This window comes from Amyelois transitella, chromosome 3 (assembly GCF_032362555.1).
Source record: "Amyelois transitella isolate CPQ chromosome 3, ilAmyTran1.1, whole genome shotgun sequence".
NCBI lineage: Eukaryota > Metazoa > Arthropoda > Insecta > Lepidoptera > Pyralidae > Amyelois > Amyelois transitella.
Window position 1 is genome coordinate 3,974,029 of NC_083506.1, and position 27,460 is coordinate 4,001,488.

A 27,460-nucleotide genomic window follows, 5' to 3' on the forward strand; every position below is an offset into this window, starting at 1 on the left:
AAAATCTGGTCTTAAAAAAAATTAATTAGGTATATAGAACATAAGTAAAATGTTTTTACTTATATGTATTATTTCTTGTTATGGACTAATTTATATTATTTTAAAACCCAGGCTAAATCCCTATTAAAACCCATTTTTGAGATGGTATATGGCTATGTTGGTCAATGGCAGAAAAATGGTACATATATTGGTAGATATTTTGTTTGTTTTTATTTTCTTTTCACTGGCAACATAACATTGTTCTTCAATGATGGGTGACGCTCTTCTGTTGGAACGTAATAAATCGGTGTCTCCAAGGAAATATTATTGATATTTCGATATATACTCTAAATTTAAAGGTACCTATATGTTTGATTAAATTGCTTTTAGTGTAATTAACGTGTTAAATAGATTATCAGCAAGGTGGTTTATGTGGCACTGCGTTTTGACAGTTGTCAGTGCTCACTGATATTTTGTTTATGTTACAGTGATGAAAATTATTTGGTACTTTGCCTGGACACCGAGTTATAACGGCAAACTTTCAAGCTAATGGGAAAAATGATGACAATAAGTGGAGATAGTTGTGAATTTAGCTGCGGCCATGGATGTTAAAGACTTACAAACCGAGGCCACTCTTGGTGAACGGAACAACGATGGCAGTAAGTACGCGACAAGTGGTGTTACACTCCCATACAACAGAAATAAGTCTTACCAAGATGTCAACTCGGTTTCATTGGGTAAAGAGGACGCGCCAACTGCACGACCTTGCGCCGTCATAGGCCCCGATCGTGTACTGCCGCAGCCAGTTTCCAATGACACGTTAAAAAAAAGTGCCTTTGAAACATGGTATGCGGACAATGTGTACCGACACCCTCCTGAGTATCCCCACAAAATGCCCAACTATCACACACCAATAAGAAATATATCACCCAGACAAACATTCCAGGAAAACATGCAGCGTATAATGGTGCCTCCTTCATACAACTCATTAAAAGGAATTGATGAATACAATTCCTCTATGGATAAAAATATTACTTTATCTAAAAATACCAAACCAAACATTCCTATTGAGACCAAATATTGTGAAGTGCCTTATTCGGGAAATCCTACAACTAATGAACAAAAAAGTGTAAGAAATTCTGAACTTAGTGCATCAAATGTGAATCCAGTGCTTACTCATAGTGCTCCTCAAGGATGGCCATCTCACGGTAGGTCATCAAGACCCTATGGCGGTCCTGAACATTACCAATATCCTGATTTCACTAACTGTGCTGGTCCTAGACCAATGCCAATGATGAGACCCCACAGATCTACACATGAAGATTTAAGTCATGGATATCCTGATCCATATTGCCATGATGTTCGCTTCAAACCATACACTGTAAAGGATAGATATCCACAAACAAGGTATGAGTTTATTGGTAACTATCCAAATCCATTTCATCCATCTTCATCATTCACACCACATAAATATGACATACAGAAACCTTTACACCAACCTTATGCATATCAGCAAGTTCCACTTAAATACTTGGATAGTAGAATTCCTGATCATGTAATTGATGGATACCACAGACCTACACAACAAACTAATCATCACTTATCATTTCATAATCAAATGGTACATCCTGCATATGGATCTGTTGTTGGAAATAGTATTCAAAATAAATTTCCCTGTCCGCCTGAAGGCTCTGTTCAACTCAACAAATCGGTAACTCCAAACAAACCACCTTATGATACCAACAAAATGTATTCAGACTACGAAAATGCAAGATCTAAAGCTTTTCCTGTTCCTGAAAATTACTATTTCAATGAAATGCAAAGACCACCACACCATGTTAAAAATCAAGTAATGCCTAACTATACAATGAATATGCATAGGTTTCCTCCTCATCCCTATTACACAAAAGAGAATTCAACATTAAAAAATTATGAGTACTTGCACCATTTTAGACATATGGATCCACCTATGTTACCACACTCTAGGATCTCCTCTCAATTTTCGCCAAATGGACTGACAATGTCTCCCTCAGACACAAATCTAAGTTTGGACAATACACAAATTCAGGGAAACTCTCAAGAAGATTATGGATATGTAAGCCAATCCCCTACTGCCAGTATAAGAAGTATGGAATACCCTGTTAACAGCAGAACTGCAAATGAATTTTACAGGAGATATGACCCTAGATTTGTGCCTCCTGTAAGACCAGCACAAATAATGGTGAAGCATAATCAGACTTGTAATGAAAATTCCAAAGAAAAGAAAGATATAGATGTAAGACAGTTTTTACAAATGTGGAATGAAGTTGATGATGAAAATTCCGAAAATTTAAACAAAGAAGTTGTAAATCATTTTCCAAATGATGGTAATAAATCTTCACATCAGTATGAAACTATTAAAAATCAAGATCAGCTCTATGTTCTTGGTTTAGTGAATGTACCAAGTGAAGAACTTGGTAAATATGAACACATACAGAAGGTGTCTAAATTGCCAGAAAATATAAAGGGCTACAATAGCATTGAATTGCTTAACCAGTTTGAAGAGGTGATTGAATCATCAAGAACTAACAATTTTAAGAGCAAACAATGTACTAAAGAGAGTTCAACTTATCAGATGTCAATGAAAAACTCAGGATCGCATCATTCATTAGAAATGCTACCTCGCCCTATATCACCATTAGATGTTGAAGCTAAGATAAGTCAATCTGTTATTCATAAAGAGGTGGGATGTAATTTTGAAATAAAACCCTGCAGCCCTAAGATGATGAATGTCGAAGCTGCTACACCAATCCAAAATGTTTTAGGTGAAAGAGTCATAGAAAAAGTTTCGAATCCACTTATTATCACTAAACCTTTAATGCATGGAGATGAAAAATTAAACTATGATGTGCTGAAAGATCAAGACCAAAATAAGTCTCCAAATGAAAATTCTAATAATAGGAGCTGCAAAATGATTAATACTCAATTTAATAGCGATGAGACAATGAGATCCAATTACAGTCTTCAAGATTTAGAAAGTAATTCTGGTGTCTGCTTGGCTTCATTGCCACGACTAGATAATGATATTGAATTAAATTTCCCAGAAGTTAATCAACAATTTATTAATGCAAATAAAGGAGAATCTGTTATAACAACTATAAAAGAATTGCCATCATTAAGTCTGGAAAATATTGCTAATGTAAATTTAACAGACAATAATAGTAAAGTTTGCCAGAAATCAAATCTTGAACTACCATCAGTGATAGATTCTGAAAGAGAATTTCCAAAATTAAGTAAATATAGAAAAATTAAGAAAGGCGGGTCTGAATCATTGGATAAAGAAACAATATCATTTTCTTCTGCAACTCAAAATATAAGAACTGATAGTGTGATCATAAAAAATCCTGATAATCCTAAAATATATGAAAATAAAGAAATACTAAATATGGAGACCTCATATTTATGTGACAACAAAGACGCGATAAAAGAAAGTATTGATAAAACGGATTCCAAAGATAAACTTTTAAACAAAGTAAATAATGATAAAGTTTGTTCTCAAGTAGATATTGCCATAGATTTCAGTTTAAACAAAAGTTACAATGATGAAATTGTATCAAATCCAATAAATAACTATATTGAAGAACAGAGATTGGAAGATATTTCAAAAAAATCTGATCCTACAAAACAATCTCAAATTTCACAAAGTATTTCAGTACATACTGAACAAGATGAAGATAAAAAACATGAATTAAGCACGAAATCATTACAAACAATCGTATCTAATGAAACAGACACAATGATAACGGACAAAAACGAAGTTCGGCTCGACAATAGTAATTCAGACCTTAGAATTAGCATTACATCCAAAACTGAAGGTAGCCCACAGTTTAGTAAATCAAAAATAGAAAGTTCTCTCGATAAGGGGTATGAATTTGACAGAAACGTAAACCATGAATTACAATCGAATCAAGAATTAAAATATTCTTTAATAAAAGACAAAGGAATTGGCATTGAAATAGAAACACCGAATTTATCTTCGATTGCCTTGTTTACTGATAAAACTCTGAATGTTCATGAAATACAAGAGAATGATTCCTTGATAGAACCCCAGGAAAAAGATAATATGAATTTACCTTATTTAACGTTGGAAAATGATATGCCATCAACTTCTGCTGTAAAACTAAATCAACAGGTTGAAAAAACTGAAGATGAATTATTCTCTGAAGGAAATATTATGGATAATATAGACACAGCTCTTAAATCAAAAATAAATACTGCAAAAGAATTATGTGTGACCACGAAAACAAATGAAGTGTTAGAATCAGAAAATAAAATTTGTGAAAAAATTTCGAACAAATGTTCCGAGATTTTAAATGGTCCAGGAGAAAATGGAAAAGCATTGAATGATTTTCAGAATTATTCTGAAAACAGTTATGATGTAACATCAAACACAATTGGTACTGAAAATAAACCTTTGGTTAATCATGATAATGAGATTTTAAATGATTTTATAAAAGTGAATAAAGAATCTGGTTTCTTTTGCAAAAATCACAAATTTCCTGAATCAAAAACAATGACTGTGGAAACTATGTTAGAAACCTCACAAAATTGCATTAACTCTCCATTCATTTCCGCAGAAGGAACTTATGAATTTGAATCGTCATTAGAACATTTCAATGAAGATGCTAATCCTTTATTAAATGCTGTTGATTCTAACCAAGAGGCACTTTTGTTCAAAACATCCCAAAAATCTAATAATAATTCTTTAAATAAAATTTCTAACACATCTTCACGTGCTGATTTTAATATTTGTAACTTTGACGTAGGCGACCTAAACAAAAATGAAGGCAACAATTGTTTGACCAAAAATAATATAACTAATGTTTCAATTGAAGAGAATCATAATGAAACTACTTTAAAAGAAAACTTAACTCATGTAATTATAAATAAACATAGGTCATTAGGTAATAAAAGTGAACATATGGAAATAGACACAGTAACATCCAATTTTGAAAAAGCAGATTCTCTTAGATATGGTCCCAGAACTTGTCGCTTAAAAAAAGAACTATTCTCGCCATTTTTCAGAAAATTAGTTTCGTTTATTGAAGGTCCTATAAAACCCCAAATTGTGAAAAGTTGTATCAATGAACAAGAAAGTAAAGTTATTGAGCTCAAGTCTACAGGTGTCAAAAATCTTGAAACTAAGCAACTTACAGCGGAAAATCACAGTGCTAGTATTGAACACGCCGAACCAATTAATTCAAATATTGATGAAGAAGATGCTTCTGCGAATATTGAAATAACATCACGAAACTTTGTTTGCAAAAGTCTAGAAGTTTCTGTCAACGAGACTATCACTGTACAGGACAAAAATGCGTCAAAAAATTGTACTAAGACAGAAATTTCCATTACCCCAGCCGATAACGGTACTGAAGTAGAAGCTATTTCGGCAGCTGAGGTTCACATATATCCTGAAACAAGTGAAAAAAATCATAAAACAAAAGATTCCTCAGATGAGCACTCAACTGAATGCATAACTGTAAATAAAAATACATCTTCTTCACGATCTTTATCTTCTTCAGAACATCCGAAATATCTCAAAATTTCTTCGTTACCGCTGCCATCTCATGAAAGTCAAAACTATGAATCACATCTACCGTTCCCCACATCGAAAAGTTTAGAAAATTCCGTAACTTATCTCCATTCTTCTTTGACATTGCCTTCGCCTAAAAGTCCTAAAAGTTTAACAAATACTTTACCCCCGTCGTTGCCATTGCCTAATCCTGGTAATCCCGAAAATTTTCTTTCTTCTTCCATGACATTGCCCTCTCCTAAAAGTCTTGCAAATGCCAAATTAACGATCCCATCGGTGCAACTATCATCTTCAGAAATTTCTCAAAATCCTGAAATTTCTTTTTCTTTAGCATTATCCTCTGCCGAAAATCCAATTGCGAAAAATTCTTATGAAAGTTGTGAATCTACCGAAATTTGTCAATCTTCGCCATTATCATCTCCTAAAAGTCCAAATAGGAAAATTTCTTCTGAAAGTCATGAAAATACCGGATTTTATGTCTCTTCTTCCTTGCAATTGTCCTCTACTGAAAATGCAAATCCAAAAGTATCTCTGGAAAATTTTGAAAATAACGAAATTTCTCCTCCGTCTTCCTTGCCTTCCTTTTATAAAAGTCCAAATGCGAAAATTTCCCCCGCCTTTACGTCATTAAGTTCTAGTGAAAATTTTGAAAAAACCGAAAATTCTCTGCTTTCGTCTTTGCCATTACCGGAAAATAAAATCTCCGTCTCTTCTTTACTTGCATTGCCATCTCATATAAGTCCAGAAAATGATGGAATTTCGCCACATTCTTGGTTGACCTCACATAACAATGGGATTATTTCTAATGTTACTACTGTGAAAAAGTCTGAAAATAATAGTAGTAATATCGATAATGGCGACGGAACAAATACTGAAAACCAAAAAGATATTGAATCTATTGAAGAGACAGTGATCGATGATGTAATTGTAACTAGTAATGATGTTAATACTGTATATTCTTTGAATATAGAAACATTTCAAAATTCTATCGATGAAGATGTGTTGCAAAATCAGGATAAAAATCGTCCATCTCTAAAAAGATCATTATCAGATTCTGCTTTAGATTCGTTTAATGATAGCAGTGACGCTTTCTATTCAGGTTGGAGACCCAAACGAGCAAAGAATAACGTTTGCAATTTGTTACAATCTGATATATTATTCGAGCCAAATAACAGACGAAAGTCAATACCTTCTATTCATAATGAACAAAATGTTTCTTTTTGTATACTTATTGACAATAATTGTATCATTACTGAAGAAGAAAACGAAGAACAGGATGAAATTTGTTTTACCGAAATATCCGAAGGCTGTTTATCAACAATGCAGGATTCTGCTAATGAATGTGCTGACGTTCTAAATTCACATACTCTGGAATTGCCAGAAAATTTTAACCATGAATATTCTGAAACTGAGGAAGTTGATGCTGAAGACACTTGGGTAAACGATGTTGGATGCATAGAGACAGTGGTTAGTGAGGATATAGCAGAAGATATAACAATTAGTGCAACATCATCCCCAGAAAGAATTAACTCATCGGAAAACGAAGAATCAGAAATTTTCTTGAATTGCGAGCACGCGAATAAAGTTAAACACATATATGGAGATAAAATGTGCAATGATGACGTTATGTTTCTCGAAACACTTTACAGAACACCACAAATGAATGTCAATAAGATCATTAACAGAGAATCTCAAGAATCTGAAGAATGCATCCAATATTATAATAAAGATTCGTTAGAAAAAGTCCTCTCAGAACCTAATAGTATTGATAGTCTTGAAAATATACCACAACAAACTAATTCACACAGCCCATTGGATAGTAATTTGGGGAAAAAATTACAACAGGTCGATAATTTTGATTCAAAAAATGTTATGCTAGCTGAAAACCCCCGGTCTTTATATGATACACGCGATAAAAATGAAAATAATACACTTCTTCACATTAATGAAAATAAATTTACGTTTGAAAAAACTCAAGATGACACAGTTCATTCTTGTGAATCAAGTATAGATAATGTCTTCTCATATAATCAAAAAGATGAATTTACAACATATACTAGTTCTACATCACCGGAAGTGTCTTCTACGACGTCAGAGGAAAGAAATTCGGGTATATTGTTAAAAATTACAAATTATAAAGGATCTCGAACATCTCAAATAAAGGAGCTTGACCAAGAGACCAAAAGCATTAGCTGTAAATTTACTGAATTGAACGATTACTCCAGTAGTCAAAACTTCAAACCAAACAGGCCCTTGATTACAAAAGCTGCTCAAAAATATATACCCCCTTTAGAAGAAACATTAGGTGATCTCAAAATTCGGCTGCCTTTACCTCAACATAGTTTACTTAGACTAAAACAACTTAAGTTATTGAAAGAAGAACCAAAGCCAAATAAATGTTATACTAAGTCAAAGTCAGATATCCCAAAGAAGCCTAGACCAAAGTTCGAGGATGTACTAAAGAGTATAGATGAAATTCAGTTTAAAATGCATAAGGAAAAAAGTAAAAAATCGAAGAAATCTATTCCAAAAGTTGTTATTAAAAAAAATGAAAATGGCTCGCATTATGCGAGTACGCCCAATATAAAACCGTTCAATCCCGATTTGACGGGTAGAAAATGGCAACCATGGGTTTTCCTAGAGAAAAACCATTTTATAGATAAAATGGTAATTAAAAATAAAAAGAAAGCTATTTTTAACCATAGGAAAAATACGTACGTACTAGCTGAAAAGTTTCGGAAGTATAAATCCATAGGAAATGCGAAATTTGTTATATCTCAACCAAATATGCATAGTTCCTCCATTGGGCATTTAAAATGCACCATAAGATTAAAACATACGTATTAAAGGTAGATTGTTTGGATTACTTCAAGCTGGATGCTTGGTCAGGTGAAATGAATCATGCTAAGTACCATATCAGCCATATTGGCCTCAAATTTAACTTAAATGGATCCCACCATATGATGGTCTCGTTATACATTCCTTCGATTCCATTTTATTTAAGTAGTTACCCGTGTTAGTTCACTATGTAGTTTAAATTATATAATAAAGCCAAATTGTTTACTAAGTGTGATATTGATAAACAAAGACAAAACTAAGTTAGAAAATTAATACCATGTTACTATTGAGGGTTTGTTTACATATTTGTTATATATATACATATATTACTGGAAATATGTTTGACAGTGAAATTTGATCTGATTTATATTTCGTTATATTTTCAAATTCTACAATTTAATTGTATAAGTCTTTACTGTCATTCCATTTTTAGAAGTTATTTCTTTTTGTTTTTACTATCATTAACGGCACCTTTTGCACTTGGATAGCCATAAAGAGTATTATTGAACTGTAATGTTAATGATGTTGATATTTTAATGTTAGATGATTTTGTTGGTTTATCAAAGGTATATAATTTTAAGATTATGTTTACTGTTTATAGGATGTGTAAGTTTCAAATACTATTTTGGTTTAGGGTTCTTTTAAAGAATCAGTTTCGTGAATTTATTTAATGTAAATAATTATGATTATTTAAATAAGTTTTATGTTGGCATGTGCTTTGTATATATAATTTTCGATGTTAAATGTAAATAATTGTTATTTTTACCATGCCTTTTTTAGAGGCAACCAATGATTGCTCACGTAAATTCTAAGCACGGAATTATAATAAATAGGTAAATAACAGTGAGATATGTTTGTACTATTCTTTGCTCTGAAGTACAAAGCCTGCACAGTAAGGCTCCACTTATTGTTCAAACTTCGTATATAGCTAAAGAAATCCGGAAAATAGAAAACTACTTCTTTTTATTATTCCGATTTCTATGTCTATTACAGTATATTCGATGATAATAATTTGAATGCTTGTTCACTTATTTGTTGCAAAGAAATGGTGAAGTTTATAACGTAGCAACTATGTGGGTAATAAAATTATAGAACGAAATATCCAAAACAATACTCAAAAATGGATTATTTAACATTTTCCTGATAACACCAATACCACATTTGTAAGTGGCGTGGCAGACAACATTACCTACTTTATACCTGTGGATGTTTTTTTTTATAGCAGATGCTTTTTAGATGTTTCCTTCTTTTACCGCGTCTGACTAAAACTGCTAACTATTGAACAACGGCACTTGTTGCTAGAAAATACCGCACACCAATATGCGGTATTTTCTAGCAACAGAGAGGGCTTTCCATCGAGAGATGATTATATATTAAAATTTAAAACCAGGGAAGCAACCAGCCAGAAAACAATGTAAGTTAAACGTAAATGTTTCGTTGGTACGAATATTTGTTTTTATTTACTCAAAATATTTGTACAATCAATAACAAATCAACCTACCTAGATTCATTGCAAAGTCACCTTTATTAACACGTCAATATTACTTGATATGCTATTGACTGTACCTACTGGAATTATCAATAATATTTGTCCGCCCGAGGTTCTGGGGATGTTATGTATTTATGTGGGAATTTTGTGGTTCTGTTTTAACAACTGCGATAACACAGGCAGACACGTCAAACTTATCATATCCTTCTCCAAGATGCCCGTATGACTAAATTTGTTATACAATGTAGTTTCTTTTATATCCAAAGTATAAAAAATTTAATTTTTATAAATGTATAAAACCAAGTTGTATAACAAGTTAGCCATGCAGGCGAATTTGAAGTCGAGAAAGATATTACGTCATGTTAACTTATTTAGGGTTTATTTGTTGCTAGTATTGTGCCTTTGTAATCTGGGTGATATTAATCCACATTCAATGGATACAGCCTGTTATCAAAACTATATTTTTACGATTCGGTCATTTGTAAAGTAACATTGATCTCATTATCACATCAAAGCATTCGCCATTTTTAATATTTTTGCCTGATTGTGCCTAAACAAAGGTAATTATAATTCACTATTTTTATATCGTGTACAGGGTGTTAAAAAATATACCAAATAATGTGCTTTTATGTCCTACACATGATTTGCAATGTTGCCTTCATAACTGTAACAGTAGGGGCTAGTACATAAGTAATTAATGTTATATGCGTGTTAAGCTATTTATTAAGATTTTATTTATAAATTATATTGTATATTTTGAAAGGAGTTTGGTAATATTACAGTCTTTAACAAATGTACAAAAAGGATATTGCTTAGATAAGTTGTGTTTTGCAACTAGAGAAATTAACCTTTATAATAGGATGCCACAAGGTAAATCTATAAAATAGACTAAGCTGATGGATAAATAAGTGACTGACGTTTCATAATCATTTATTTAACTTTATTTAATTTTTAATATATATTTTGTTATGCACTCTTGAGTGGACTGTTGAATTTTAAGTTTCAAGCACTTCGTTGGCCATTGTTTAAAATTGATTAGATAATTTATTGTGGTTTAAAACAGCATGTTTTGAGGGATATGGAATTTATTGTTAGTAATCTGTAATATAAGGTATTTGCTTTGCCATTTCGATTAATGCATATCCTATGCCAGTGTGCACGCGATCGTGTTTCGTGATAGTTGTAATATCAAACAAGATGTAATTTTTAACTTAACTGTGTCCTTTGGGAAGCGCTAAGTGCGAGTTATAATTTTTGAATGTACAAGTTTTGGAGATTGTTTTAAGATTGACCAAATAAATGTGTTCTAAATAAAAACTGCATTTTATTTAATTATATGCGTTTATTACAATTCCAATAATTAAACTGGTATGTTCACTTTGACGGCTTCTTGACGTATGGCGCTGATAAGATCTTGATTTATGAGGAACACGAAGCGAAGTCCTGCGATCTGTTTAAATTAAAAAAAAAACAATTATTACAATCTTAATAAAAATAATCTTAAAGATTTCTTGTCATTAAAATCTGTGAACTCTTGACTTTTATTACTTCTTGGTAATAAGAAGTTGTAGTCATGTTTTTTTTCTTTGACCTAGTAAATTAAATAAAAATCTGTGATTTAGTTCAGTTCTTCTATACAGTTAAGTATATATTTAGGTACATATTTTGTACATTTAACACATGAAGGAAGAGGTATCCTTACATCAAATTCATATTAGGTAATTTCATCGCGTCTAGTAAGTATATTACTTTCCATTTTAATATTAAAAAGATTAAAGAACCGCTTATATTCTTGATCAATATTCATGAAATTTCTCAATGTACTAAGAAGAAGGACATTTGTCTTTCATCCCGGAAAAACGTAATCTCTCGTGGAATTTGCGAAGGAAAAAGTGATGAAAACGGTTGGAGCCACGGGCAAAAGCTACATCTGTATATATATTAAACTAACCTCAATGACACTGTTATGATTAAGCTTCACTTTGTTTCCCTGAAGAACTGGCCGACCGTCGACAAATATGGGCCTCTTGCCTTCCGAGGACATAAAAAAGTCGCCGCTATTGCGAAGGCGTATTGTCGCTTGTTTTCTGGATACTTTAGCGGCCGGCCCTTCGAGGCTTAGATTCACGTCGATCGTGTGGTCCCTGGTGCTGCGCCCTACGGCAATCTGTGCAAAAAGAAGATAATTTCACCTTCTGCCGAAAAGAAAACCATACTTTTAATAGATAAGTATGTATTGCGGGATAGATTAGCATACACACTTATCACGACTTTACAATTACCGGGGTAGAGAGCCAGCCAGCAGGTTATGGCAGCCTTAAATGTCACAATTAGAATTATTACTAGGCTAACTCGAAATCCTCACCCGGTCGTGAGTTAGGAATAAGATTTTTTTGTTTCGAACCTAACCCTATTCCTAATAGCTTAATATTATAACTTAGTGATATGCAGTGTTTGCTAGCCTAGCATACAAGAAGAATCGTAAGTTGATAGCCTTTTATTTTATATTTTATAGTATTTTAATTTCAATAGAACAGTCAGGCAGGAACACCTATATTATGGTAATAAAATCCTTAAGCATTTTTCAATGTACATAATTTCAATAAGGGCAAATAAAAAGGCTTTGTAAAATAAATGAGTAGCTGTTTGCTCGCTACGAATTATTGTAACCAAAAGTTTGCACAGATGTTAATTGATACGGTCAATCAATTGTTGAAACGATATAAAGTGTTTTCAACCTCGGTGAATGTAATTTCAGCCAGATGCTCAAATTTTCCTAAATAACGCCTATTTACTTTAAGTTACTAACTACTGTTTAAGTATCGTCTCAGTATAACAAGAAATCGACAAGTTTTGGAGGACGACATTCAAAAATAGGGACTTGATTCAGAAGAACGATCTACTGACTTTAGCTACTGTGATACACTTGCATAACGAAGATGAAAAGGGAAGTCTTATTTGCTTGTTAATGCAGACCTAAACTGCTGATTTCTGTAACTTAACATAAATTGAAACTTTAATCTAAGGTGTTGTTGACTGACAATGTACCTGTGGCAGTGAACACGATTGTCGATAGACTCTGCACTAGTCACCGATATGAATTCGAAAATGGAATACACGTCTTGCTCGTAAAGTGTTAACTGCTGCGATAAGCACGCTATAATAAATTAATTATTGTCTTCGCTACAGGACGGGTACAGTCAGCTACGAGAGCAACAAAATTCGTGACAGATTAAAAAATATTTATTAATAATTTTTAGCAGTATACGCGGTATTTAACATGATTTATACCATTTTAAAGTACCTATTCGAACACAAACGTCATCAGCGCACGAGTGGTAGCCGCCAGCATAGCGTTCGCGTAAAATTACCATTTTATCGAACACGTACCAGGCAATTAAATCACTATCGAAACGGAAACCTATTAATGGTTTACATTGGATTAGAAACCAATTCTTTGGCTACATACTCATTAAAACAATTAGTTACCTTGATTTTTATACACACATTTTATTTGTATTCACAGATAGTACAAAACTACGAAGGTGGAGAGGTGGTAATCGAACATATTGGCTACTGAAGGTAAATTACTTTCAGCCCTAATAGTTTTCCTTTAACTTTGTTATATATAATACTGCTGTAATTTTTTTCAAGAGTCCACGTAATAACCGCTGAGCAAATAGGGGGAACTTACCTACCAAAAAATTTTACTTTTAAACCAAATATTTCAGAAACGGATCCCTAAATCGAGAAATATTTTAATAAGACCTATTCAACGATACCCCACACGATGGATTAGTGAAGAAAAATAACAAAACTGTATGGAACACTATAGCAAAAATAATTAAGATTTTTTTTCTAGGAATTTTGTCATTTTACGGTTTTCTTCCCATTACAGTCCCTGAATAAAACCGCAGACAGACATGGCGAAACTATATATGTAGGTTCCTTGTTACGGAACCCTAAAAAGAAAAAGTGACTTTTTCTCAATCAGTACTTTAAAATTTATAAATATCTGGTCGTGCTCGATGCTATTGTGGCTCAACAACTACAAAATGAGATATAGTTGTTGACACATTATTTCACCAGATAAGTTTTATCAGCCGGGAGCCTTGGTACGTACATACGTACGTATTCGTATAAGTGTAACTCTGTTTAAGTTGTCAGTTTGACTTCTGTCCTATACCAATAGGTTACTTAAAAACAACTAATTTATACAAGAGTGAGGTCGCAGAGGTCTACAGACAATGCAAGATTTTTTTTTCATATTCAATCAGCATAACCATAGTTATTCATTTAAATACATTACGTGCGTTATCAACGTTAACTCTGTAGATTGTGTATATTGAGTATGTAAGTAATAAAAGCAATAATAATTATATTTCATTGGTATCTTTTTATTTGTAAAATATATTGTGTGGTGTCACTGCTATTTTTAACCGACTTAAAAAAATTAGGTGTTTATTCGACCCATATTGGTGTATTCGCGATTTTCTCAAAAACTACTGACCCGATTTTTCTGGAAGAATAACGCAGGCATGTTTTTTTCTGAAAATTCGCTTGCGCAAAGCTAGTTATGTTATATATATTTCTTTAAAGTAAGAGTTCAGATTTTATTACAAATATTTAAGTCTTTTATAATTAATCAGTGCAGGTTCTGTAAAAAAATAAAATTATTTTTAAATTATACATAATATAATTTTAATTTTTTCTATAATCTCATCATAATAATCGTTTATTTTAATGAGATGTCCTTGAGCGCTACTGATACGATAAGAATTTAAGCGTTTGCGCAATCCAATGATTGTACAGGTACTAATATACCTCCGCACCTGTACGTCTTATCAAAATGTAAGTATAATAAATTATTGCTGAAGACAATGTATGATAATTTATAATACCTAGTTTTTCAGAAAGTATTTTGTAAAGGTATCAGTTTTTGACGGCACTTCGTTCGTATTTAAAAACTTTGTTAGATAAAAAGAAATCAATATTGTAACATATGTAATTAGCTCAAACATTCCTATATAGAATTTTTCATTTTGGAAAAGACAATGCAATATTTTTACGAACTATTTAACCATTCGATCATGTAAGTGTACTCTTAATACTTAATAAGAAAAAATAGACGTTTTAATTTTAAATCATACAAAAATAAACAGTACATATTTAATAAGTACACACCAGAATGATGCATGTGAGACGCGGTTAATTTGAGATTACTTAGTAACAATAACCACATGTAAGTACCAAAATCACATGAGTTTTAGTGGGCGTTCACAACTTACGCCTACTATTTGAATTTTAAACTGTTTTGGCTGAGATACAAGCGGACAATTAGAAAATCCATATACTGTTCTATGTTTGTAATTTCAACGCTAAATTAAATCGATTTTGAAGGAATTGGTACTGTGATAATGAATTGAATAATCCGACAACCGACAGAGGAATTTACTTCAAGCAGATTGTCATAATATACAATACATTTAACATTGACCCTTCAGTATAGGTCAGTATGTCGTATCAAACTTGCTTACTAATGCACAATGAAATTACTATCAAAAGACATAATTTATAGTTTCATTTATAATTTCATAAAATATATTCCCTCCGCCTTCTGCTTATAAAGTATTTCGATGCATAGAAATGGGTGATAAAAATAGATTTCTTTTTAGAGATACTGTCGAAGTGACATTGTAGTTAAAAGTGAAATGACGTAAAATTGTGGAACAATGTTACAGTATTAGCAACTTGTATTTACCCTTGGAATGACATGAATATTTATTGTGGGGCTTGTCTCGGTCAATCAAACGTTTTGCAAATAGGTTTTCAAATTTACAAGAACTTTCATTCTTCCCAGTGTCTGTCAGGTATTTAACAAATTACGAGTTCAAGTGGGGTTCCTGCTTATAAAGTGAAAAGAAAGAATCTATATGTATATTAAAAATTTAGAATACAGAAAGGGAAATGGGTGTTGCTACATAGGTATATATCATACATATTCAGTGTTCATTTTACAACTATTCGTAATATATTCGCTTTATTAATGAACCAATAACATCTACAAAAAAACATAAAGAAATAAATTTTATCACAGCTCCTGCTCCCAACACAACTATACGTACCACGGAGGCAAATTGCGCAACTTACAAATTTTTATACCAGGTGCCGGTGCCCAGATACCGAAACTGTCACGAACATTTCAACATTCAACAATTCACGCGAAAATTATCACCATCTGTGTGAATTGAGAGTGCGGTGACATTTCCACTTGCCCTAATAGATGCCGTTACTGCGTGCAGCTAAAACGTTACGCTTTCAGTTAGCTTTGTAGCGATAATAAATTGTATGTATTCCACTTTTACCGGCAACATCTAAATGTTAAGTAGCTGCGGTTGAATACGAACAAAGTTCAACTACCCCATATATGTATATTTAAATGCATATAGGTACCTAATATTTCAATCTTTTGTACTAATTAATAAGAAATGGGTCTGCTGTAAAGCTGCAGTTAGATTAGAATAGAACAATTCCACTCTATTGATGAATTATGAGGTGACTGAAGAACATAACACCATTAAATAATCGTTAGAAATCTACAAAACTTTTACAGCATAGAACCAACAACAACGAATACAAAATAATACCGACATCGCAAATAAAACAATCGTGATATCGTTCATTTCGAACCCATGGGCATTAACATTTCAACGAATCAAAATTCTCCATTCATTTTGCTATCACATATTTATTCAAAGTATCGCAAGATATTTGTGATAAATATAACAAATAACATACATAATATTACAACAATTTATGATAAGGGAAGGGTCATACACACATCATCAATTAAGTAACGTTATCACCAGTGTTCGAACGTTTTTATGAAGTTCATTTTCAATGAGGTTATTTAGACACTTATAGCACTGAGGCTTTTATAAAGTTTCGTATGTGGCTAGAAAAATGTATGTTGCTGACACTGTGTACCGCTCGAAATCTACTTCTTAACTGATTAAATTAAACACATGGTAAAGTTATCCAATTAATTTTAAACAGAGGTGCACGATTTATACATGTTTTGGAATAGAGGGCCCTTTTAACTATTGTGCAAAAAACATAAGTCGTGTGCAGTAGTGTGACATCAAAGGACTACTTGTGAAGGAAGTGCTGTTTTATTGAAAAAGATAGGAAAATGTATTATTCCTCCGGGTCGGGTCACCTAATCGGAGTAGATATAAAATACAGAAAAATTGTTCCCTTTATATAAAAATTGAATATTTAAGTAAATAAATAAACTTATATGGGACAAATCACAACGACGGACCTAGCTCCACAGTAAGTTCGAGACTTGTGTTATAATGGGATACTAACTCAACGATACTACTATATTAAAGAAGGTAAATACCAATATAAGCATATTTCCTGTTACTAAGGTTTTTTCATATTTTGATTATGTATCCATAAAAATATAGTTTTATTATTTTATTAGATAAATATGAATAAATCCGTCGATTTGGAGACTCAATGGGACGTAATTTCACATCGCATAAATTTATTCGACGTCTCCATGTTTACGCTGTCAACACAAATTATGCGGTTTGGCGCACTGTAATATTTGGAATATTATTACACGAAATTATAACGCAACCCATAATTTTGATGATCACAAAGTCCTTTGCTCGGATTTTTCTTAGGTACTATACCCAATACAATTTTATAAATACAGGAAGAGTTTTTTACTTATAAATATAAATGCGAAAGTGTATTTGTTTGCCCGTCTTTCGCGTCAAAACCAATGAATCAAATGTCTTTATTGTGGCAACACAGGTAAAAAAAGCAATTATATAAAAAAAGGTAATAAATATTATTATCAAAATTACATTGTTATTAGTTTACATACTTGAGAATATATATTTTGATAAGATAGGAGTTAGACATTCAATGTAATACATTTATCTGACTAACGAATTAAAAATAACAAATTATCATTTTTAGTATTTGAATAATAAAATTATGTCATTAAAAAAGGCAGAATATTTGAAATACAATTTGAACAATCGTTTGAGTTGTTTAGTTATCGACCAGTTGGGTGCCTCAGAAACCGCTGAAGCTATAATCCACCCATGTACTGATATGTAACATCAGAATTTGCAAAAAAGTAGGTAAGATCTATCAGTATTAGATATCAACGCACTATATTATCGCCTAGATAGGTACGAAGTAGGTATTTTAAATTAAATTTTCAGTAATTTTTTAGCTTTTTTGCATATTTGAAGTAGGTTTTATATTTTATATAAGTAATTTTTACTGTTTTTTTAAGTGTGAGAACAATTATGTGATTAGTGCTTAATATCTGCTCTCTTCTCTCTATTAACTCTTTTAAAGTTAGCTTATTACGCTACTGACTGTATTAATTTTACTAGTCACTGAGATAGACAAATGCGTATGCGTAATGAGAACTCCCTCCTTATTTGAAGTCTGTTAAAAAGAGTTATCAACATAAATTAAATTTATTTCGATCACAGAGAAAATAATATAACAAATACCTATATATATATATGTAAATATTCAATGGAAATAATCTACTGGTCTTTTTGAAGATATTACAACTAAATTTACTTAAAGAATGACCACACGCCATGTCTCTTATCTTGAGAGCATACGGTGTAATAAAGTTTTTATCAGAACCATAAAAAATCACTTTGACTTTTTCAATTAGAATACCTACTTAAATTGGCAGATAACCCATTGGACGCGATGTGAAAAATAAATGTTATCGTTCAATCTTCTACAAAATTTGTATGTAATATATATTATACATTTCCGCTAGTCAATGTTATTCCAGATGATATATTATTATGTACCTTTATTATCTATGTAAACACAAAAAGGATCATTAGTATTAATCTATGGTCATGAAATTGGATTTTGATTGTTTAAATAATTGCTACACGCAAAGCAGGTTTAGCTACTACTACTACTTCATTGGTAGTTAACATTCCAGTGGTAGGAACTACAAACAAAAGTAAATAATGATTTTAATGGAATACTACTCTCGCTTTATAATTCTTTTCAAAATAGAATTACTCTGTAAAGTCCGAAAGAGATAGTTACAAATAACCGAGCATAAAATGTTTAATTTACTTAATTTATAAATCTTTAATATAAAAACAATGATATTTATCAAAATAACCATCGCATTTTATTTTCCTTAAGATAATGTACCGATTGTTTCAGGAAAATAACATTAAAATAAAAAATTCGATTAACGTGCAAGTAGGTACCTAGGTCACGTTTAGGTAATGAGAGTTACGAGTAATAACGTACAAACACATAACTGCGTAATTTCGGAACAGGTGTTTTTTTTTATTTGCTTAAAATTGATGCATATTAAAATCAAATCAAATTAACATGAAAAATAAAATTTACTTAAATAATTTAGTAGTAAATTGTTAACCTGAATACAAAAGGATGCACTTCCCCTTGTCCACAACTTGGTTGCAGCGAAAACGAGATATTTAACAGTAGATAGCTTAAGATCGCGGATCCACCGGACATTGGCATAGCATGTCACGTTTCCATCCTCAGTTTGTTTCGGTGACCGAAGCCGGTGGAAACCAAACAATGGGCTCACATAAACGTGTTATGAAAACAGTCGCGTTCAACAGTTGAGGATTCCAAAACAAAGCAACAATGAGTGAGCGTTGGCGTGATTTCATTCGTTGGTCAACCATCGATCTGTCCGTAATAATATTGTCTTTAATTTAAAGTAACACTATCATACAATATGTATATTAGCTTTGCGTACAGATCCGCTCGCTTACATGTTTTTATGTTTGTTCAACAGTAGCTATTTTCCGCACCTATATATTTCTCAGTACCCTCAATTAATGTACCTATGTCCTATTTTTCAAGATCAAGTCAACCAGATAAAACGTGATGTACGAACAAACAAACAAACTTTTCAATATTATATACAAACTATATTGTATTTTGAATAATTTAGAATTTAGTAGGTATACGACAAGTTATTATCTTGGTTGGTTTATTAATTGAAAATAATACAGTTTAGTCATTTATAACGAGGAAAAACATTGTTCGGTATTCTTATTTACTAATATTTATATTAATATATTAACACATTATTATTAATTACCTATTTATTGATGAACCCAACCTAAAAGATTTTATTTAGATGCCTATATAGAAATGTAACTAGTGAGAATTCAGACTTGTTGATTGTTGGATAATCAGGTTGGTTTAACTACAACAATGCCGTAAAAACTAAGGCCGTATAATTCCGTCAAAAATTATCTTAAATAAAATTATGTATTATGATTTTCGTTATGATATTTGATAATTAAAAAATATTTACTTAATAAAATGCAGATATCATTTGTATAAACAAACTCTTGTTCAAAAAACTATAAAAGTTACGCATACACTCTCAATATTATTCGAAATTCAATATATCTAGGTTTTGAAACTGAAGATACTGAGAAATGTAGAAAAGTGGATCCGAGACCACAACACAGAGGTTCCAACTGGAAACACACAAAGACGAGATAGAGGTCGATGGGATTCGAACTCGGGACTTTGAGATGACGTGCGAGCGGAAGATGCCACCAGTGCCACTTCACATTTACCAGTATCATAAAGATAATACTCCTGTTGGTTCCCACTACTTACGCATTAATGTTTAAATACATATTTGAATCCTCGTTCTACATACTATTGCGGGCAATCAATAATTTTCTGTGGTGTATTACCATGATAGAATAGATAAGTTTCCCATTTGGTGGGCGGTCACTGGGTCATTAAGGTCAAAAATTAATGATTTTACCGATAGGTAGAACAGTAGTAACCTTGCATATATTACTTATTATTATTATCTAATATATTTCATTATTATTATCTAATACTGCCAAAATGATCTAATACATGATTTTTCCCATAAGCGTTGGTTGAGATGTAATAAATAGAAGTTGTATAAGTATTTATTTCGTTTTGTTTTCTTGGTTTTTTAATTATTTTTTTTTCTATTTCATGTTTTCTTATTATTATTCTTACTTGAATGAATAAAAAATATTTGTATAATATTTTTTTTAAAATAAATAATAAGGAGACGAGATTTCTTTTTGTTTGAAACGAATAATCTCGTATTTTTATCTAGCTAGCATATTTATATAAAAAAGAAATGTAAAATTAGATAGTATTTTTAGCTAAAAGTATGTAAGTAATCAATTAACAAGTATTTAAGTGATGTCAGTGACTGTTTAAATTTGCCTGTAAAATATGAATATAAAACCTATTTAAAGTAGAAAATGCACAAAATAAATGATGTCATGTTTGCAAGAAGTATCACTTCTGTGCATTTTTTATAATTATTTTGTGTTAGAGGGTAGTAGGTGGCCTTGAGACCATCGCTTGACACAAATACGTCCAGTCGATATTGACCAATGAATCCTGACATCCATATCATACGTCAAGGTAAAGTTGAACGCATTGAAATCACACAATGCAACAAAACTGACGATTTTATTTTACTTGCAAATATTTTATTGAGGTGCACTTTTATTGTTGATTTCACAATAATAATATATGCGCACTTATCGTGTGGCATATGAAATGTTATTAATACTATAAAACATGACTCAAAGAAAAAATAACAAATACTAAATGTTTTCTAATTATTCACGGTATATTATGCATGATAAGTAGAGTACATGACCCGAGCAAATTACTCTAAACGTCCAGGTGCACAGATTTAACTATCATTTATGCGGACGGTTTTTAAAAAAACATGTTAGTGTTGTAAGTAGATATTATCTTTGAATTGAATGTGCGCATATACTTTATTAATATACAATAATCACGTCTTTATTCCTAACGTAGACGGAGACAACTGTATTCTCACTACTCATGATCCTCCTAGCGCTAGTCGGTTGTGACCTCACCTCTCTGGAGAGCTTGTCCCGTGCAATGTGTAATTTGCAGAGTAGATAGGTAGGTACTTACATCTCATAATAATTCAGTGGAATTTGGCAAACGATAAAGTCTCGTTACCAGCTCTGAACAGGTTAAAGATCGCTCGATTCTAATGAGACACTTATTGTCTGAAAAACATTCTTGATACACTCGTTCCGATCAGTATTATCTGTGAAAGTATGAACGCACGTTGAAGAGAATATTTGGGATACCAAAAATCCTCGCTTAAAGAATATACCCAGATTAGAGATCGCCCGCGGCTCCGTCCGCGCAAACTTTCTGTTCCCGCGGGAATTTCGGGAAATCCTCTCTTTGTGGAATATATGAGGAACAAATTTCAAGTTTCTAGACCCGGAGGTTTGGGCTGTGCGCTTTCAATCTCTCAGTTTTAGTTTTTTCAGTCAATAGATATAAGTTCCTAGCAACATCATTTTACTGTAAATAACTAATATGAGGAGACTTATTTGGCTAAAACTATACTAGTAGTACGTTGCGAAAGTGATAAAGTACTTAACTAGTTTAAGTAGCACAATAACAAACTCCTTATGGAGTTCAATAGAGTCACTCGAGCGCGTTGTACCGGAAACCGTAATGTAGGGCCGTAGACATTAACGCTAGGCGAAGAGACGATGCGAAAATGTACCTTCACTGACGAAGCTACCTTGCTTGCTACACCAAACATTTAATTGCATGTATGTTACTTTTATAATATCATATTTTTATTATAAAACAAATATGCATAAACCTATTTTTAACATTCATAAAAGGAACTGAATTCTGTAATTTTTTTAAGTATTTGGATACTGGCATGGTGTTGGCACCACAAAGGAATGTGGTATTAAAAGTTAGTGCCCTAGTCAGAGATAAACTGCAAATAAACAGACAGACCGGTGTACTTTACAAAATATACGACATCATTTAAATATAAGGAACCCTAAACAAAACTAGGCTGGAAGATGGAATCGAATTTTGAAATAGATAATTGAGTCTTAAATACTTAATGGTTGTTAAATGTGCGCAGGACATGAAGCACATTAATATTTATTAAGAAGTACTGAATCAGTAGAGAGTCAGTGGTTGAATCAGTAAGCAGAAAGACAGGTTTGAATCTCACCTCGGCCATGTATCTATGACTATTTTCGAAGTTATGAACATTAAAACTAACCGATGCTCTTACGGTGAGGGAAATCACCGTGAGGAAATTTGTATGTGTAAACTAAAGAAATGAAAGTATATCTCATATTTTCTATGTAAATATAAGAAGGTAGGTATGCGACAACATATTCTGCATACAACATTATTAGTCTGCGTTATGGACCTTGACAGAATCGAACATTCTATTGCTATATCGACTTATACATACATACATATGTATGATGTCGTAAAAGGCGACTAAGGGATAGGCTTATAACCTTGGGATTCCTCTTTTAAGCGATGGGCTAGCAACCTGTCACTATTTGAATCTCAATTCTATCACTAAGCCAAACAGCTGAGCGTGGCCTATCAGTCTTTTCAAGACTGGTGACTCTGTCTACCCCGCTAGGGATATAGACGTGATCATATGTATGTATATGTACACTCAAACAAACAACTATTTATTTCCAAAGTTCACAAAATATTGTGTATAAGCAACAATCCTACTTGCTGATTGTACGTTCATTTCATTCTGTAGTATAGACATCTAAAAGCCTAATCATCAAATATTAAAGTTACTTGAAAATACTGTAAAAATTGAAGTTCTATTTGCCATCTAGTAATCAAAACTGAAACGAGGCATGCCATCCTTTTGAAGCATAAAGGCTCTAAACACTACCGTCAATTTGAAATTCATACATACAAATAATCACGTCTATATCCCTTGCGGCATAGACAGAGCCAACAGTCTTGAAAAGACTGATAGGCCACGTTCTGCTGTTTAGCTTAATGATAGAATTGGGATTCAAATAGTGACAGGTTGCTAGCCCATCGCCTAACAGAAGAATCCCAAGTTAAGCCTATCCCTTAGTTTCCTTTTACGATACGAACGAGATGGAGTGATCCTCTTCTTTTTATTGGTGCCGAGAACCACACGGCACTCAATTCGAAATGCACCATCGAATCAGTTGATCAGGCATAGGATTTTTAGGAAGAAACAATATTTTAGATACAAAAAAATATTTGATGGAGTGATTAAGTAATAAAGAAATAAAATAGTAGGTAATTTAAAAAGGTACCTATCGCGTGCTTATTGGTTAAATAAAATACCAATTATGTTGTACATACATATATAGTTCAATGCAAGCTCAGTCAACAAGACCTTGGATTTGTGATCTAACTGTCGTCATGGTTACCGTAACCAAAACAGAAATTAGAACTGCAAGAACAATTATTCTAATGCAATGAACGTACTGCGTAGTATTGTAGTAAAACAACCCATCTAATGAACGTGCCTGAAATATTGAAATTCGATGACAGTTATTGATCACAAAAGACTGTGTGGGCGTCCTTGCGGCTAGCTATTCATAGGAGCTATGAATTTTTAAGCAACTAGATTCCGTATCGCTATTTGTTTGAATCTTATAAAACTGAGAACTTTCGTTATTATAATTATGAAGAATTAATTACCTTATTTCATTTCTTATTTTTCTTTCATCGTGGCAATGAACTCAGTCTATTAATGAGGACAGCTTGTGCCGTTTTCTTTTTTATCAATACCAGACCAGCGTGGAAGCTAGCGAAATGCAAAAAAAGCAAAACTCATGATAAAACAATATGTATGTAAAAAATATTGATACCAACCTCTCTAGATCGCATGAGATACCGCACGAGCCTGCCCCTCAGAACCGCCAAAGTATTCTTATCCAACTCCATGCTACCTCCAGCCACGGACTGTACTAACACTTGCCAGCGGGACAGGGAGTTCTCGAGTAGCCTTATCTCTTTCTTCTCAATCCTAAAAAATAATTACTCGAATTTAGAACCTCCATCTTTGAAGTAGGTAAACAAACAAATAAATCCGTTCATCCATATAATCACGTCTGTATCCCTTGTGGGGTAGACAGAGCCAGCAGTCTTGAAAGACTGACAGGCCTCATTCAGCTATTTGGCCTAATGATAGAATTGAGATTTAAATAGTGACAGAGTTACAGGCTGCTAGCCCATCGCCTAAAAGAAGAATCCCGAGTTAATAAGCCTATACCTTAGTCTCCTTTTTCCACATCTATGAGAAAGAGAAGGAGTGGTCCAATTCTTTTTTATATTGGTGCCGGTAACCACTCAGCATAAATAATTAAAAAAATATTTTTTTTTAAATTATTTGTGTTTAATTAAACAAATATTTTTGCTTAAATGATTTCTTAAATGGACTTTAATAGTTTGATGGACGATAGGTATGTACTTTTAATTATTCTGTTATTCTATTTACCTGTCAGCCATTTGCATTTCAACATCAACTCCATCTTCTTTGTAATCAGGGAGTTCAGAATCGTTCATAGTTTCCTCAGCATCCGAGAATGACAACACTTTGTCTCCAGGATCTTCAAAAATAGAACATTATATTAGCAAAGCGATTTTAATGAACATCATAATAAATATAAAAAATACTAAGCCACACAGTGAAACCAAACATTGGCATGACAAAGACTGGATATATAGTAACAGAGGAAACTTAATTAATTTATGCATCATACGAGTAGTATAAGATCCTGTCTATATCGCTTTAATATAATTTATATAAGATAATATTAATAAACTAAAATTATGTAAATATGTACATTTATTATTCAACAAGCATAGAAAAGCTTAATATTTTTTTACAACTTACTCTTAGGCACAGGTTGCACAGTTTGGTCGGGCAAAAGCTGATACTGCTTCAGGAGCTGCCAATGAGCCATCAAAGATTTTGCAGTCCGCGACTGGTAGAAAACATTAGGATTCTGTTCCAACAGCTCTTGGAATTTCTCCAATTCGGGATGAGATGTCTGTAAATTCATTTGAACAGTTGGTGATATGATTCTACTAAATAGTATTTTAATAGTTTTTGTGTTGTGTGTGTTTCTGGCCCTGTAGAATAGAACCACTCCAAATCTTTATCATGGATGTCGTAAAAGGCGACTAAGGAATGGGTTTATAAACTTGGGATTCCTCTTGTAGGTGATGGGCTAGCAACCTATCACTATTTGAATCTCAGTTCCATCATGAAGCCATCCAGTTGAATGTGGCCTTTTATTCTTTTCAAGACTGTTGGCACTGTCTACCCTGCAACGGATATAGACCTGACTAAATGTATGTATATATGAATAGTTTTATCTCAATATCAGAAGTACTTAAGAGGATTTTAGCTATGACTTTGGCAACCTTAGAGCGGTATAATTCTTCCTTGTTACACTACACATGGCTTTTGCAAAATTGTGAGTAGTACTGCAGGTATATACTATATACCCTAGTGAAAGTTTCACATGCAGTAATAATTAAAAGTGCATTTAAAGACTTACACTAGGCAAAGTTCCAAGGAGCTCCTCTTCTGCATTTGAATATAATGCCTGTTGTTGGACCGCAGCGACCAGATCCGGATGCAGGTTACGCATAGCAGCAACAGCGACCCGTGATATCTCAGCATTGTACAGCAGTGCGTACCAACGTGACTGCAACTCTCCGATTGTGAAGCGACAAGAGAACTTCACTCCACGATGCACTATTCTTAAATCATTTGTCTGAAACATGATAAAAATTTTGATTTAATTTTTAATATTTACTTTTATATATTTTTCAAAATATATAAAAATAAGTTAAAAAAAAGACAAGTATCAATACCTGCTGCACACCCAATATCAGTGCCAGATCATCTGTAGGTTTCCAACGACCTAAGTCCTTAGTAGAAAGCTGACTCAGTTGTCCTTTGCGACGCGATTTCCTCCCTAAACTTCCACCAGTTGAAATCTTACTAGATGTCTTACGACGCTCTACTATAGGGGTTATAGGCGTAGTAGGAATATTCGGCACTATTGGAAATTCTGGCAACTGGCTGGTATACGACTGAGTCCGCATTCTTTTGTCTCCCTTTCCGCCCTGGGATGCTCCTGGTAATCCCAGGCTGTATTCAACTAATTCATCGTCAAAACGTCTCCTTTTTATTGATCTGGACGAGCTGAAACCCAAACAAAACTTTAAATATCCCTGTAAAATTGGCATATCAAAATAGGTACTTACTCTTAAGTACTCAAAATCTTTAACTAAAATGAACCTGCGTCGCTTGTTATCGGAAACGTTGTCATATGATGCTGCAGATCCTGGATATTCATTGCTATCTGAAGCATTAGACGGGGTTACAGGGAAGTCCATCACAATTCACTTTAGTCTTCGTCATCAAACATACACACATTAGAAATAATATCACTCTATCGCAAAATCAAAAACAGAAAATTGATCGACGAAGAAAAAGGAATCAACTGGAAAAAAAACATAACTAGCCATCATCAACATATTTTCTGTATTTGACATTGACAAATATTTTTGATATGACATAGGCTAAAGTACGTGTATGCTAAAAAGCAAGGCAAGAGGCAAACTTTTCAATGACTTGTTGAATTGAAACCATGGCAGAAAAAAGGTTAGTT

General features: G+C 32.7%; 2 protein-coding genes across 3 annotated transcripts; one reads left to right on the top strand and one right to left on the bottom strand.

The window, feature by feature from the left end:
- Positions 1–224: 224 nt before the first annotated feature.
- LOC106133500 (uncharacterized) lies at positions 225–11,189 on the top strand. Of its 2 annotated transcripts, none has more exons than XM_013333245.2 (2): positions 225–338; positions 468–11,189. In XM_013333245.2, exon 2 carries the CDS (start codon positions 581–583, stop codon positions 8,396–8,398), a length of 7,818 nt encoding a protein of 2,605 aa, XP_013188699.2. In that variant the 5' UTR covers positions 225–338; positions 468–580; the 3' UTR covers positions 8,399–11,189. The 2 variants fall into 2 exon arrangements, with proteins under 2 accessions (XP_013188699.2, XP_013188701.2); XM_013333247.2 differs by lacking the exon at positions 225–338 and having other exon boundaries at positions 513–638; positions 926–11,189.
- Positions 11,183–27,344, bottom strand: LOC106133501 (microspherule protein 1). Its single transcript, XM_013333248.2, has 8 exons — positions 27,088–27,344; positions 26,658–26,991; positions 26,339–26,557; positions 25,669–25,825; positions 25,270–25,381; positions 24,645–24,798; positions 11,830–12,045; positions 11,183–11,328 (listed from the first exon to the last, which is right to left on the bottom strand). The coding sequence occupies exons 1-8, from the start codon at positions 27,183–27,185 to the stop codon at positions 11,239–11,241; spliced, it is 1,380 nt and encodes a 459-aa protein (XP_013188702.1). The 5' UTR covers positions 27,186–27,344; the 3' UTR covers positions 11,183–11,238.
- Between the last annotated feature and the right edge of the window lie 116 nt (positions 27,345–27,460).